This window comes from Rattus norvegicus, chromosome 1, assembly GCF_021556685.1.
Source record: "Rattus norvegicus strain SHRSP/BbbUtx chromosome 1, alternate assembly SHRSP_T2T, whole genome shotgun sequence".
Lineage (NCBI taxonomy): Eukaryota > Metazoa > Chordata > Mammalia > Rodentia > Muridae > Rattus > Rattus norvegicus.
In genome coordinates, this window is record NC_141534.1 from 33,717,319 (window position 1) to 33,734,099 (window position 16,781).

At 43.6% G+C, this 16,781-nt stretch overlaps 1 protein-coding gene across 2 annotated transcripts in view; it reads left to right on the forward strand.

The window, feature by feature from the left end:
• The first annotated feature begins 288 nt into the window (after positions 1–288).
• The window catches only part of Adamts16 (ADAM metallopeptidase with thrombospondin type 1 motif, 16), a 129,947-nt gene continuing 113,454 nt past the window's right edge, over positions 289–16,781 (forward strand). The window contains 3 exon segments of one of the 2 annotated variants that reach the window (NM_001372015.3): positions 289–570; positions 685–787; positions 6,605–6,933. In NM_001372015.3, the coding sequence (NP_001358944.1) occupies positions 511–570; positions 685–787; positions 6,605–6,933 (492 nt within the window). In that variant the 5' untranslated portion in view covers positions 289–510. 2 annotated transcript variants of the gene reach the window in all.

The window sequence follows — 16,781 nt, forward strand, 5'->3', positions numbered from 1 at the left end:
AGTTTTCACAAAAGAGCAAGAGTGGATGGTTAGATACTACTGACCTTGTCTCTACCCCATGTTCTCAGGTAAGCGGACAAAACACCCCCCTGCTGGGTTATATGTGTGAAGGATGCCCAGTGCTTACCACAGGTCTGCTTCATCTCCTCTCCCTGCCACTCCTCTCTGACCCTCCTCCCCCTTGTACCCCTCCTCCCTGCTTTACTCCCTCCTCTATCCCCTCCCCTCTCCTCTCCTTTGCCCTCCCTAGCCCTGCCCTCTCCTTCCCTACCCTCCTCCCGGCTGTCCCATGGTTGAGGCGAGTGCTCTGCCGCCCCCGCCACCATTGCCACTCCACCCCCTGGTGCAGAGCGAAGCTGCAGTGATAACTCCGATGTGTGTGGTGGAGTCGCTGCCTGGAACCCCTGCGATTTTGCCGGGTCGATCCTCTGCACCCTAGCACACTGCTAACACCAGTGACCCAATCTAGACCACTGAGCTGAGTCCTGTGAGCCCGCGGGGCACACAGGGATGGAACCCCGCGGTTGCTTTGCGCTCTGGGTGCTGTTGCTGGCGCAGCTCAGTGAGCAGGTGAGTGGCGCTAGGGCCAGCATAGTCTCTGAAGGCTGGAAGTGCATTCCTCCCTCGGCCGAACTCTGCAGTGCCGTTTTACTGAGGTGTCCTCATTTTTTTTTTTTTTTCTAGCAAACACCTGCGTGCGCCCTAGGAGCTGCAGCTGCAGCGACTGAGCGCCTGGGAGACCCTCATCCTCCCTCTTCCTCCGGGTCGGACTGGCTGGAAACCAGCGGTAAGTTCGCGTGGTGGGAACTCTCGGTTCCTCACAGGTAAGCGGCCGCAACCCCCTCTACACTGGTCTAAAAGCCTCCTGGGGCTTAGGACGCCAAAAGCTTTGAAGATACCATCCTGCTTTTACATTTCATTCTGAGCACACGCTCACGAATAACTTCCGACCAATGTCTGTATCATATTTCCTAGTAAAATGGTAAAATAGCCAGTGTTACATTGGAGAAGGGGTGATATATCTGAGCGTAGGGAGACTCCAGGTCACTCTATATATTAACACAGTGAAAGCAACATTAATGTATACACCAAATCTATCTTAAGCAACGTAGTCCCCACTCCAGCATCTCCCCTCTTGCCTTTCAGCCTTCTCCACCTTTGACTGTCACAGGAAGAAACAAAAGGCCACTTAATATCACTAGCACAGGGGACATCCCGGGGAATATTAGTGTTCTGTCCTGGACCTCCTTGGACTAGAATCGGAGTCTTCTACAAGGCACAGTCATCTCAGTGATTATTCACAAGTGACTGTCCCCTGTGAAGTGTCCTAGCAATGACAGCTGATGACCAAGAAAGCGAACAAGCGCACTTGCTAGGAGGCTCTACTCCGAGCTGGGTCCATAGCAAAGGCTGGACTTTACTCACCCTGTCCTGTCTTGGGATGAATTAGCCTGAGAATGTTAGGAGAATTGGCGACCAGAGGCGATCCAGGTTTAATCTTCTCGGCAGAGTTTCAGAAGATGTACACAATTAAAGAACTGACACTCCGGATATCTTCATTATCGCTTTCTTCCTCATGATAAACTTAGAACTGAATTCTTCTTATTGTTAAGGGTTAGATGAATCTCGACCTGAGTGCCACTGGAGGGCGCCAGACGCAAACAGTACAGTGACTTAGCCTCTGCAAGGGAAGGCTGATTGTGTTTGAAGTCCACCCTCTGTCACCTGCATCTCCAACCAGCTTCTACTCCTCTTATTTCTATTCCCGAAACATCAGGACCCACAGGAGGTGTCCATGCTCTAACTTAGAACTTTGCTCTGCTTTCAGAATAAAATCGGAAAAATCCCATAGGGACTCGTGGCATTTTGTACATTAATTTATTATGTGTGTAGAGTGCATGGCATTGTGGTCACGGGACAACTTGTGGGAGTTCAGGGATCAAACTCTGGTTGTCAGACAGCATGGAGCAGGCTGAGTAACCCAGCCATCCCACTTGGGACACTTCTATTGCACTGATGAAGTGTTATCCAAGATGATAACATTATAGACAGAACACTATTCAGGAAGAGAAGACAAGCTTAGTGCCCAAGGCCACAGGCAGGCTTCTCATGCCTAAAGTCTCGGTCCTGGATCCCAGAGGCAGTGCTTTCATGGGAGACTCTCACTTGCCTAGTGTGCAGAGAGGGTGTGAGTTCTTGCAAGCTGGTGTTAACTTGTGGAGGCAAGATACCGTAGCCCCTTCCTGGTTATCAAAAGAGAAAGAGGCAGAGTGGACAGCAGTCACGCAGCAGAGGCAAGGTGTGACAGAGCACATGTGACCTTCAGGTCTGCATATTGTGCATGGCTCATGTCCATGATACAAGGTAAATTTTTTTTCTTTTTCTTTCTTTCTCTTTTTTTTTTTTTTTTTTTCGGAGCTGGGGACCAAACCCAGGGCCTTGCGCTTGCTAGGCAAGCACTCTACCAGAGCTCAGAGCTAAATCCCCAACCCCTGGTAATTTTTTTAATTAACTCTTTTGAGCTGTTTTGAGTTTGACCTAAGGTGAGAACTGTAAGGGTTTTGGCTGTTTTTGCTGCATTTGTGCAGTAATTATGCAGTAGGGAAGGGAGCCTCACAGACCCCTTGAGGCAATGATGGATAACTAAACTGAGATAAATTGAGTTATCAAGCACGAATGCATCGATTTACATCTTGATGGCTTTTTATTGCCTTTTATTTCTTGTTTCCCCAGTGGTTTTCTTCCATATTTGTCATTGTGATAACATCCATGGTTTCTGCAAGAGCATGGCACAGATTTTAAGCTTTTTAAAAACTTTGAGCTTCCAGATCTCAAGGCAAACTTCAGAAATTCTTTAGGCTTTTAGCTGGGGGATAGAGAGATTGCTCAGAGGCTAAGGGTACTGACCACCTCTGCCTCCCTCCATTCTTGTTCATTGCCCCAGGCAGTCTCATTTCTAATTTAAATATTGTACATGAGTATGTTTTACACACATGTGCAAACTGTCAGCTCCCTAGTAAGAAACAGTTTATATTTGTTTTTCTGGGTCTTATTTTACTTACTTACATTGATGATCTATGGTTACATACATTTTCCTGCAAGCAAATGACTTGGCTATTTACCCCTTCTCCAATGTGTGTGTGTGTGTGTGTGTGTGTGTGTGTGTGTGTGTGTGTGTGTGTGTGTATCTGTTTGCCTGTCAGTCTTTGCGCTTATCATTTTCCATATCTGATCAATGGATGACTAGGTGATCACCTAGGCTGATTACATAACTCGGCTACTGTGAAAACTGTTGAGAGTCTCTGTGGTATGCTGACTGTGTGTTGTGTAAGTACATATCCAGGATTGGTATGACTGGATGACATGGCTGCAATTATCTTTCTGCGTACAACGACGCTCACTAATTAGGCTAAGAACAATGACTTGTGCCTCTTGTCTTTATTCCACTATACTCGAAGGAAGGGGTAGTAGCTAGAAGGGATACTGAATCCCATGAGGATTCAGATGTGCTAGCTAACAATACCCCAGGCAACCTGCCTGTCTCACAGAGCAGAGAGTGCCATGTGAAGGAAAGTGCTTTGGCAAACTGCAAAGCACCCATGAAAGGACAACAGATGTACCTACATTCTCTCTTCAGACTTGTTGAGTCCTGCTGTGCTTCCCTGCCCCCTTTGCCATATATCAGGTTGTCTGATCCTCCATAATCCTATGTAACGTCTTATGAAAGACAGAGTGTCTTACCCGACCAAAGCTAAATTGCCTACTCTGGTCTCTGATGCATCTCTATCTGCTGCCCATCCATCCATCCAGCTGTTCCCAGTACAGTATGGCTAGGTGTATAGATTAGGCTTGGGACTGGAGGAAAACACACCAGCTTTGGACTAGAAGAAGAAGGAGGTCTCAGTAGCAAAAGCCCTGGCCTTAAGCTCTGATATGTGGCAGGCACCGTACCCAAAGTCTTGGTGCCCTCCCATCCTCACCCTGACATGATGGTCAGCAGTAGAGAAACCCATCAGGGTGCCCTGCCTCTAATCTCCAACCCTCCCTGACTCTCCTAAACCCAACCACATGGCTTTTGTGGCATGTCCATGGCCACTGTCTGTGCTTCCAGTTTATCTGTCTATTGTTTGTCAGAAGGGACTAGCAGCAGACAGACAAGTGCCCTCCCAAAATAAATTGGCGATAATTGCCTGGATATCACTCACCTATAACCAAGTCATAACTAGAGTCTGAACATGCTGAGTCAGAAGTGCCCTGGTTCCCAAGCATCTAGGAGAGCTACCTCTTAAGAGCCTGTTGGTCGGGCTGGAGAGATGGCTCAGCCGTTAAAGGCTAGGCTCACAATCCAAAATATAAGAGCGTATTGGTCATCCATAGAGGACACCTGTGTTTGGAATGTTGGAGTTGGTAAAACTCCAAATGTGCTGTGTCTCCAGTCCGAAGGATCGCCTGCTGGACTGTCAGGTTAGACCCCTCTAATCCCCGTTTGAAGTGATGGGCTTTCTCCTCACTGTAAGCTCAGAGAAAGGCCTGACACTTTGCTGGCCTGTTGTGTTTAGCGATTAGGAAAAAAAAATATAGGCACAAAACCCTCCCAACCTTCATATACAACTGGACACACTCCACGCTTAATTAAATATTTCAAAGACATGAACCAAGCTAATCTCAAACTAAAAAAAAAAATTAACCTTGGCCTTGAAAAAGTCACCTTGGCCACAGGTCTCAGCTGATAACATGGCTGAGTAGTCAGCTGTGACCCTGATCTAGAAGCGCAACCCTTGACTCCCACCTCTTGGAAAGAGACATCCCTGGATTGTGGACAAAGAGAAGATATTGTAAATGGTAGTAATGAGTGGGGAAAGACCTGGTCATCATCTTAAACAATAAAAAGATGATTTTCCAGAATGGCAGAGCCATTTCAATATACATAGAATCTCAGCAGACCTCAGGAACCTAGTTCTGCCGACTGTGGTGGGCGGTGACTCTGAGTACTGTATGGGCAGATTCTGCACTCTCAGTCATATAAGCCTGACAGAGTCTTGGAGGTGTCTTTCACTTTTTATAAGTTGGCTTAGTTGAATGCTCTTCAGACCAAGACATCAGAGAATGGTAAGACCTGACCCAGGGATAGGCTCACAATGATGTCACAAGAACTCAGCTGGACAAAAGGAAGACCAGGGCAACAGGCAAGTTGATGGTAGCTCAGGGGTGCTGCATGTGAGCTTTTCGCTGTAGTGATCTGTGGATCCTGGCATGTGACTCTGGTCTGCATTCCCTCCTGTGTGTTCAATGATTTCTGAATTAAATAAACAACAAGGTGGAATATCATATTTTCTGTGCTTTTTTCAGGTTTATATCTTCCTGGTAAACTTTCTTATGCTTTTTATATTGGATATTTTATGTATTTACGTTTCAAATGATATCCTATTTCCAGGTCCCCCCTTCCCATCCCTCTCCCCCCTTCTTCTATGAGGATGCTCCCCCTCCCACTCACCCACTCCCACCTGAACACCCTGGCATTCCCCTACACTGGGGAAAGGAGCCTTCACAGAACCAAGGGCCTCTCCACTATTGATGCCAGACACTGCTTTTCTTTGCTACATATGTGGTTGGATCCCCATGTGTACTCTTTGGTCAGTGGTTTAGTCCCTGGGAGCTCTGGGGGTTCTGGTTGGTTGATATTGTTCTTCCTATGGGGTTGCAAACCCCTCAGCTACCTCAGTCCTTTCTCTAATTCCTTCACAGGAGTCCCCCTGCTCAGTCCATTGGTTAGCTGTAAGCATCTTAATCTATATCAGTAAGGCTCTTGCAGAGCCTCTCAGGAGACACCCATGTCAGGCTCCTGTCAGCAAGCACTTCTTGGCATCAGCAATAGTGACTGGGTTTGGTGGCTGCAGATGGGATGGATCCCCAGGTGGGGCAGTCTCCGGATGGCCCTTACTTCAGTCTCTGCCCCATTCTTTGTCCCTGTATTTCCTCCCGTGAGTATTTTATTCCCCCTTCTAAGAAGGATGGAAGCATCCACATTTTGGTCTTCCTTCTTGGTTCTTTTTTTTTCCTCAGAGCTGGGGACCGAACCCAGGGCCTTGCGCTTCCTAGGCAAGCGCTCTACCACTGAGCTAAATCCCCAACCGGTCTTCCTTCTTCTTGATGTTTTCTATTTTTGTTTTTGTTATTTTAATTACAACACTTGAGGCAGCAATTTGTCAGTTCAGTGAAGGTTTTCAGACAAAACATAAAGTGTATGAAGAAAGGAATGCTTCACAACTTTTTATAAACCATAAGGCCACCTTTTCATTTCCAGTAAGAGATGAGGGGGTGATTTCAACATCCACGCAGTCTCCAATTCACACAGAGAGATAAATACCAGAGCTACAGGAGGAAATGAGGGAAGCACACTTCAGAGCTGCCATAACACTTTATTCCTGACACAGCAGATTCTACTGCTCATAAATGAAGGGAAAATATACCACATCAAAGACGAGCTGCTCCTTTAGGATTATACTTCATTATTTACTCACAGAGCAGCTGTCATGCGTAGTCACTGTGAGATTCTTCTCCGCACCCTGAAATTACTCATGCTTTTCTCCTCTCCCAATTTCAGAGTATGACCTGGTGTCTGCCTATGAGGTAGACCACAGCGGGGATTATGTATCCTATGACATCATGCATCACCAGCGGCGACGGAGAAGAGCTGTGACCCAGTCAAAAGGAGATGCCCTTCATCTACGGCTGAAGGGCCCCAGGCATGACCTCCACCTAGACCTGAAAGCTGCCAGCAACTTGATGGCTCCTGGATTCATGGTGCAAACTCTGGGGAAGGGAGGCACCAAGTCTGTACAGATGTTTCCAGCAGAGGAGAACTGCTTTTATCAAGGGTCCTTAAGGTCCCAGGGGAATTCTTCTGTGGCCCTTTCTACCTGCCAAGGTTTGGTGAGTATAGACAGCACTGGCTGTCTACAAGGCATGAGGTGCCAGTGTCGGGGAGGCAGAACCAGGTTCCTGGAGAACAATTTCACCTGTTCTGTTACAGCAGTAGACATTTCTGCGATCTGTGACAGTAGGTGGAAATGTTCTGTGCTCTACTCTTCAATAGAATGGTCAATAGACTGGAACACCCACCGTTTTCTGTTCCAAAAAAAAAAAAAACCTGTACGAATACTTGTTTTTGAAAGAAACTCACATAAGAAATTGTGGCCAGGTCTGAATACATTAACAATATTTTAGTTGTTAATTTTTTGTGTGGGCCCACAGTGGAAAGTGGAGAAACAGTCATTGTTTTGAACTAATGTGTTATTGTTATGTGTTGATGGCTTAGTTGTCTTGAGTATTTGTTGGGATGTGTGCAACTATTAGAATGTTGTGTCTGCCCTCTTGACAATGGCTGTGTGTTTATACATCAGGGAATTCATTGATGCTGAGGCTGTCCTGGTCTTGTCAGACTGGGGATCTTTCTAGGTGCTTTCTGATCTCTGGGTATCTAATCAGATTTTGCTCCCAGCTTCAGGGAGCTCAGAATAAAGAGCACCTGGCTGCCTTTTGTCTTCTGGACAAAAGTGACTTTAACAAAGATAGTTTACTTTGTATCCCCATTGTCAGTGCTGAGTATCATAGTGGAGGAGTCACAGAGTTAGAGGTAGCTGGTGACATTACATCTCAATCAGGAAGTTGGGGTTGATGAATCCTGGTAGGTATTATGCTTGGTTTCTCCCTTTTCCATAGTCTGGGTCTCCTGCCCATGAGCTGGTACCACCCAAATTTAGAATGATTCCTCCCTCCTCAGTTAACCTAATCTAAGTGGTCTGTCTCAAGACTGGTCAGAGGTATATCTCCATAGCAACTCTTAATCCTGTCAAGTTGAAAATCAATATTAACCTTCACCACAGTTAATAGTTAGGGTTACACAGGCAGAAATCTGGATGGATTTTCTCAAGATAATTTCATAGTTTAGAAAAATACCAAAACATAATATTAGAGACGGATAAGTAAGTAAAGTGGAATATAAGGGATTTAAAATACATCTAGTCAAAACATTAATTTAAAAAAAGATTTGGGCATTGATTGTGTCTCTAGCAAAGGCCTCCACTTTGCTTTATTCTGAATATCTTCTTTGGGAAGGGAGATTTAAATTCCTTCATCTCATAAAAAAATCTGTATATGTGTTTGAGAACGGTATATGCTAAAAGGCTGTGTTCATATGTTCATAGCTAGCTGCTTACAATACATAATCACTTGCAAATGCTTTTAAAATACTAATAGTCTGTCTTTGGTGGAATTTGATATGAGCTGATATCATGCTTGCTTCTTTTGTAAGAGACTTTTGGTTAGAGAGTAGACACAAGCAGTTGTCTGGGCTAGTGTGGTAGTTACTTGTCATTCTTGTTAAGCATGAGGACATACGGATGATTTATTCCACTCTACTAAGAAAAATAAATCATCTTTAATTAAAAACCCAAACATATCATGTAATACACAAAAAATTAAGACACCCTTGGCTTATTTCCCAAAAGATGTAATCCATGAAAGAAAGTATCTGTAAGTCACGGCCTTCTAAATCCAATCACCGGTGGCTTTGGCTATAGAGAGTGGGGAAGGTGCTTTTAGTTAGCATTAGAGATGAAGGCTCACTGGCGACCTGGAGGTCCCCAGCAGCAGAGCTCTCCCAGGTAGCTGAGTAATTACACAGAATCTGCCCATGAGTCTAAATAACTGGGAGTAGTTTGAGATTTTTGACTCTTTGAACTTGATGGGAGTTAACAGTAAGAGTTGTAAATGTGATTTGATGGAAGACAGAGAAGTGATAAAGGTAGACCAGAAGGTTTTCTCTGAGCAATAAACAATGGATGCAGATACTGAGACCACAAGAATATGCTCTACTCCTGATCTTCTAAATGAATACAGTGCAGCTTTTCTTTCTCTCCAATCCAAAGAATCTGAGGTGTGTGATGCCAGTAAGGACAAATTAAGGGCATTTTAAACAAAGTCTCACAGTCCTCTGTCTTTAGACAATACAGACTTGGAGGTAGTCCCAGGGAGCTGTGTGCTGGTTTGTTTTATGTCTACTTTATACACTCTAGAGTTATCTGAAATTTTGAAAATGCTTCCATAAAATTCAATTGTACAGCATGCTCTAATTAGTGATTGATACGGGGAAGACCCAGTCCATAGTAGGTGGTGCCATTCTTGGGCTGGTTTCTATAAGAAAGCTGGGTAATTAAGCCACAGAGAGCAAGCCAGAAAACAGCACCCTCCGTGACCACTGCTTCAGCTCCTGTCTTCTGGTTCCTGCCCTCTTTGAGTTCCTGTCCTGATTTCCCTCGTTGAGGGACTGCTACCTGGAAGCATAAGTCAAACGAACTCTTTCCTTCACATCTTGCTTTAGGTCATGCTCTTTCGTCAGGGCAATAGAAACCCCTACTAAGGCAAGCTGTTAAATCTGCTCTGTGTTCTTGATTGTGGTCGCTCTGTCTTTCAAGTATGCACACATTGAATGACAAGTCCTTTTATATCCATTGGCATATCAACTCGCATATTCAGCTGGATGGAGTAGGTAGTAAGTCACAGCCCTCAGATGGAATTTTACTTGCTCTTTTACTGAAAATAGAACTGGGGCCTTCCTGCTGCCAGACAAATGCTGTCCCTGTGAAATACCAAAGGCTGGAGCTAACGATTGCATGGGGTTTCTCCCACTGGTCCCACTCATGCTGCTCTCTAATGGGAGCTCGGGGAAAGAAGAACATTTTGCCATTTTCTTGCTGTGGAGCAGGGCTCGGTGACCATGCACCCACAGTCAGCAAGGAGAAGGAGCTATAAGCTCTGACTGGCCTCTAGGAGGCCTGAGGAAGGAGGGGATTTGGTGGGGTAAGAGGAGGAGCTGCTGTTGGTTGGATGCGTTTCTGTGGTTTTAAACAGGCCTGTCTGGCTCTCCTGGGGAAATTCTGAGCTGGCAACAGCCAAAGGCCTTTACATGGACAGTTCAATTCCTGCACATAGCTTGTAGAGACAGCTCTAAATTGTCCTCCCGTGGTATCTGAGGCCTTTTCTCGAAAGACAGCTTAAGCACTTACTTATTTAAAGCATTTATGTCTAGCGTTCACCAGCCATTGATTTCATTATTATCCACACTTTGACTGAGCCCAGGAGATATACTGAACACGCTATGTTGTCTAGTAGGAAATGCTGAGTGCCTCCTGCTTATAGCCCAGAGGATAAAAATATTACTTTTCATTAAAAAAAAAAACATACTGCTTAAGAATGTAACATTCAACTAGAGAAATGGCATATGGCTATAAGGACACACCATTTTCAAATATATGTGTGTAGATTCACTGCCCCATCTGCCTCTACCCTCAGGTTTTGAACTTAAAAACATTCTCCTAACAGTCCTTTGGGCAATGAGGATCACTGTCAAAGTTCATTGATGGTATTGTCCATAATAATAAATACATACTTGCCAGAAAAAAAGGGATAAAACACTAAAATGAGCAAGCAGTTCTTTAAAAGTTGCAGCCAGATCAATGGGTCGTAGGACAAGAAAACATTGGATGAATAAATTGCTTCCATTGAGTTGGCTGATAGCCATGTCTGTGAGAGACTGTTTTGATTGGGGATTAATCAAATCCCCAGCCCACTGTGGGTGGCACCACCCCTAGGCAGATGGGCCTGGGATATGTAGGAGAGAGCTGAGTATGAACTCCAGGGCAAGCCAGGAAGCAGCATTCCTCCATGAATTCCACTTGCACTCTAGTTTGAGTTTCTGTCTTGATCACCCTTGGATTCAGGTTGTAACCTGAATGTGGGAGCTGAAACAAACCCTTCCCTGTGGAGTTGATTTTACTTGGTGTTTTATCATGGCAAAAATGAAGCAATCGAGAATAGTTTCGGTAATGAATGAACCCCTCAGCATGGTAACTCTGCAGCTTACCCACTCTGCATGTCAGGAGATGTTTGCTGTCTGGTGGGAAAGACAAGAGGACAGGTGACTCCCCCACAGGTGAGAAAACAGAAACTGTGGATGTGAGGAGAACTCAGCACATCCTGGTAGGAAGAGGGTGATGTCCAAAAGCCACTTCCAAGCTACAGTCTCTTGTAGAGTTTGGTTGCTATGACCAGAAATAGAGACAAGGCAGGCATATGTGTGGGGCAGCTGCTGACACTGTTGAACTATGGAGTCCCATGATAGCACCACCCAGGAACCTCAGAGACTGATTTTTACATACCTAAGATTATACTGGATAAGGTCTCAGAGTGCTAAAATCACTTCTAGTCATCTTGGTTCTGTGTCCGAGTATTTTGATTAGAAATACATTTTGCTAAATAAACATATCTTTACAGAAGTATCTGCTATATTAAATTTTCTATCAAAGGACAGCACACATCTGTTGTCCTCATATGTGCACTGAGGTATGAGACTCGGTAGGCATCTCTGGTACACTGACAGTATAAGAAGCATTTTGAAGTGTTTAGTAAGCAGACTTCCTGGGCAAGAGGAACACTGAAAATGTAGTAGTTAGAATAATAACCATTTAGAGAATGTATGTGTCGGTGTGTCCATATCTGTTTAACCTATTAAGTTGCAGATAAATACTATCTGCTTGGTTAAAAATCTTACTGTATGTACACGCAAACCCACTGTATGTATGTAGCTTGGGGACTTCCACTTAAAAATGTGCAGTACAGGGTGCTTTAGTGCAATAAGAATTGTGCAGCTAACACCACAACTCTAACCAGACCCAGATATATCAACCCTCCCAAAACCCTTCACGCAGTTTGCCCCCTTTCCCTGGTCCACAGCCCCTGGCTTCTGTCAGTCCATGTGTGCACCTACCCTGTTGTATCTAGAAAAATACCATTGCTTCACAGTTGTTCACTGCCTTTGGGGTGTCATGATTTTCAGCCCCCTCCTCTGTGATGATCCCTGGGGTTGGGAGGAGGGAACCTGATATGAATATTCCCCTTAGGGATGGACACTGCAGCCCTCTATTCTCTGCTCATCGACCAGTGAGTGTCTGTTGATCGTCATCTCCTGTAAACGGACCCTTCTCTGATGAGGTTGAGAAATGCACTGACATATGCACTTAATGATAAGACGTTAGGAGTTGGTTTATGCTATGTGTACTTAGCACGGTAATAGGCTCTCCTCTAAGGCCTGCAACCTTTCCTAGCCATAAGTTCATGACTGTGTTAGAGATGCCAGCCTTTTTTAGACTATCTTATGAATTATGCAAGAGTACTTCTGCTCTCACCTTGAAACCTCAAGTTGTTATTTGCTAACTAAAATTATTTTTCTTATAATAAATTCTTTTTCAAAATTCAAAACAAAAATATTAGGCCTGGGATATAGTACAGTGCCAAAACATGTTCCAGGTGCCTAGCACACCCTGCATGCAAACTTGAGAAGCACCACTATCAAAAGAGAAATGGAGGGGGTATATATGAGAGGAAGGGAGAGGGAGAAGGAAAGGGGGGGAGGAGAGGGAGAGAGATCGAATATGCTCTACATTTATTTCGATATACACATAAAGACAAAAATGTTTTATAATCCATTCCAGCTGATATCTTTCTACAACTAATGCTAAACACTTTACATTCCCCTTTGAAGTCTGTAGAGTTTATCAAAACCGGGCGTGGTTTTGATAAAACTACTTTAGAAGCTCTAATAGTCAATACTTCCAAGAGAGTTTGTTTAGAAATCTATCTTGTCAGATATGAAAAGAATAAATTTTCTTACAGGATTTCATCTAGTTCTGTATTTGGATTGGCCTTTTATATAAAAAGCCAATATGACTTAATGACATATGGCATACTATTTGCATGAAATTTAGTTCCCCTGATATAAAACATTATTTTTGTTTTGGCATTGCCGTATAGAGTATCATTTCTCCTAAAAATTACATTATTCTCTTGCTTTCAAAGATAATTCAAAAGAGCATAAATGTCACAAGAGCACTGGTGCTTAAAAGTCCCCTCACATGGTTGGAGAGTTGCTTAGGGAACTGGTTTGAATTGTACTCAGTTGTATTTCCAGCCACAAGCTCCAGGAATTCCCTGGAAACTCCAGCCATTGAGAGATTTTTCTACAGCAGCCAATAAATCCTAGAAAATGCTGAAGTTCTGCCAAACTTTCAACTGATGGAAAAATGTTCTTGGGCCAGGAAAATGAGAAAGCAGGAATAGATCGGAAGGAATCAGCATTGAGGACAGACAACAGAGATGAGACACGTTCTGAAACATTGCCTGGCAACAGCGTCCACAGATACCTCCTACCTCTTGGGAGGCGGGGCCTCTGCTCAAAGTCAGTTATGATGAGGACAGGTTTTTAAGACAACTGTGGGAAAATAGTGGGTGGTTTCAGAAACATCTACTGGTTACATAGGAATAGATACAATGTCAGAAAAATGTTTGTTGTTTGCTTTTGAGATTAAATTTAATTACATTTCTCTCTACCCTTTTCTTCCTTTAAATCTTCCTGTATGATTCTCCCTTGTTCTTTTTCAAATCCATTGCTTCTTTTATCACTAATTGCATGCATATTGCAAATATATGCATATGTGATGTATGCAGATATATACTTCTAGCTATAACCTGTGCAGTGTACAGTCTATGTAACGTTACTTGTATATATGTTTTCAGGACTGACCATTTCATACTAGAGAAGCATTTGGTGTGCTCTTCCCTGGGGAAGGTGACCTCTCCCACTCCCTTAGGAATAGATCGGAAGGAATTAGCATTGAGGACAGACAACAGAGATGATACACATTCTGAAACATTGCCTGGCAACAGCTTTCCTTAGGTGCCTGTAGTTCTTTGTGCAGAGCTGAGGCTTCATGGGCTTTTCCCATCCACTTTGGTGTGTTCATCCATGGGTGTCATTGTTGTTCATGTTTGGCCAGTCATGTTGATGGAACTTAATGGGTATAGGAAACAATCTTACAGCAAACTCCCTGATTCTGTGACTTCTACACTCTCTCTGCTCCTTCTTCGGCAGTGTTTGGGTACAAAAGTGTTTTGTAGATGTAGTCAGTCACTTGGGACTGGACTCCACAACTTTGCATTTTGATTGGTTGTGGTTTTCTGTAAGTGGTCTCCATCTGTTTCAAAGAGAAGTTTTCTTGATGATTATCTGTGGTTATATGGACAGATATTTATAGATTATTGTTAAGAATTATGTTGGTTTTGTAATTTGGTGGTTGTAAATTATCCTCTAATAACCATGACTCCCATAGCTTTGAGTAGCTAGCAAGGTTTCCAATACCAGGCATGGCTTTCTTCTTTGGGGAGGGGGACTTAACTTCAACAAAGGGGATGTTGGTTGCCCTCAAGGTATGTGTGCGTCTATTGCATCCTTAAGTTGAAGTAACTGCAAACATTGCCAGAAGTAGATCAAAGCCATGTTACATGGGATAATCTTTTGTGCTTTAACCGATTATGGATTTTTCCTAGAGGCTTAAGTCAAGTTGTTGTTGTTGTTGTTGTTGCTGTTGTTGTTGCTGTTGTTGTTGTTGCTGTTGTTGTTGCTGTTGTTGTTGCTGTTGTTGTTGTTGTTGTTGCTGTTGTTGTTGCTGTTGCTGTTGTTGTTGCTGTTGTTGCTGTTGTTGCTGTTGTTGTTGTTGTTTTTGTTGTTGTTGTTGCTGTTGCTGTTGTTGTTGTTGCTGTTGTTGTTGTTGTTGTTGTTGCTGTTGTTGCTGTTGTTGTTGTTGTTGTTGTTGCTGTTGTTGTTGCTGTTGCTGTTGTTGTTGTTGTTGTTGCTGTTGTTGTTGTTGTTGCTGTTGTTGTTGTTGTTGTTGCTGTTGTTGTTGCTGTTGTTGTTGCTGTTGCTGTTGTTGTTGTTGTTGCTGTTGTTGTTGTTGTTGCTGTTGCTGTTGTTGTTGCTGTTGTTGTTGTTGTTGTTGCTGTTGTTGTTGCTGTTGTTGTTGCTGTTGTTGTTGTTGTTGCTGTTGTTGTTGTTGTTGTTGTTGCTGTTGTTGTTGTTGTTGTTGTTGTTGCTGTTGTTGTTGTTGTTGTTGCTGTTGTTGTTGTTGTTGTTGTTGCTGTTGTTGTTGTTGTTGTTGTTGCTGTTGTTGTTGTTGTTGTTGTTGTGTTCTACCTCCCATCCTCAGGCTCCCAGAAATAAGACTGGGATTCAAAATCTATTTACAAATACCTTGGCCATATAGCTAGGATCTTCTCCAACTGTATATAACTTAAAATATCTCATTTATTTTTGCATACATTCTGCCACATGGCTGATTACCTGTGCTCAGGTACAGGCATTCATCTAATCACATCTTCTCAGTGGATCCCCTGCCTGGCTCTATCCCAGAATTCTTTCTCCTCTCAGATGCCCCACCTCTATTTCCTGCCTAAGCCATAGACCACAGGGTTTTTACTTGACAGGTAATGCATCCGTATAATACATAAGATATTTTCTCTACACTTGAAATGCAAATAATAATTAGATAGGTTTAGCTATAAGCCCATGTTTATAATGATATATGTTTTATTATTCTGACCTCAGTTTTTGAGATCCTAAGTGGTAGTGTGGTGCTTTGCCGTCATTCCAAGCCATGGTGGGTTTTAGAAGTCTAGGATGAGGCTGTGAACATCTTTTGTGCAGGGCTCTGTTTATTGTAATGCTGTGTGATATTACCATTTTATTGAAAGACAAGCAACAGGAAGACCTTAAGTGCTAGACTTTTTTTGCAGAGACATTGACAATAAAGCAATTGGAACCTTGATCTGGAGCATGTACCAGGTAGCAGGCAAGGAGAATACAATGACAGGCTTCCCTATGGTTACCCTGTGGAGGTTCTAACGTCCTTTTGCAATGAAGCAGTCCCTCCTCTGGTCCCACCAAGGGCAGCAATTATATGCTTTCTTACTGTGGACAGGCTTAAAGCAATGGTTTGTATAATGGTCATGGGGTCACAGTGCTCATGTTCAATCTCAGTGTGGCCAGAAGATTCTTCATGACCAAGATCTCTCTGAAACCAGGCCAAAGGAACAAATGTGCACAGTGACTGTAATCATGGACTTTGAGGGATAGTTTGTTTGTGGGACTATTTTAGGAATAAGGGTGCACAAAACTGCCATGAAGGAGTAATGTTGAGCAAACCCCAGCCCCAAGCAGAGTCCAATGAAAAGATCTTTAGAGGCCCTGGCTGTAGGCTCTGAGCAGGGGAGCCGGTTATATCTGCTTGGCTCACACAAATTTACTTTCTGAAACTTCATAAGTATCATGAGGGTTTCCTCTTCCTCATCTGAAGTCCCATGTGACCCATACAAAGCATCCTTTCAACCTCCTTAACTCTATTCACAACCCCACCCCCACCCCATAGCTCTGCTTTTGTTTCCTATTTATCCATATGCATTGAGTTTACTGAGAAGAGTCCAATAAGGAGAAAGAAACTACAAAAGAAAATTTAGGAAAAACCTTAAGAAGCCATGAAAGAATGGAGAGTTCAAGAAACTCTGATACCACCATCAAAGAACAAGGAGCAGTGAACGCTGAGGAAACCTAGGGAGAATTTGCATTATTAAAATTCAGAAGCTGGCCTCAAAACTTTGAGTATAAGGAGCTAGCTGACTGTTGCTAGTATTCAGAGACAGTAGATGGTTGAGGAAAACTGCAATCCAGGATTATCTTCAGTTACTGGACAAACTGTTAGCGCCAAGCAGAGGTGAGGCTAACAGAATAGGAAGCAAACCGAAAGTCCACAAGGAGAAGAAGTAAGTAGGAGAGAAGACCGGAAATGCACAGGGATAGAAAGGAAGAAGCTAGAATTCAGCCTCTATGAATCCCA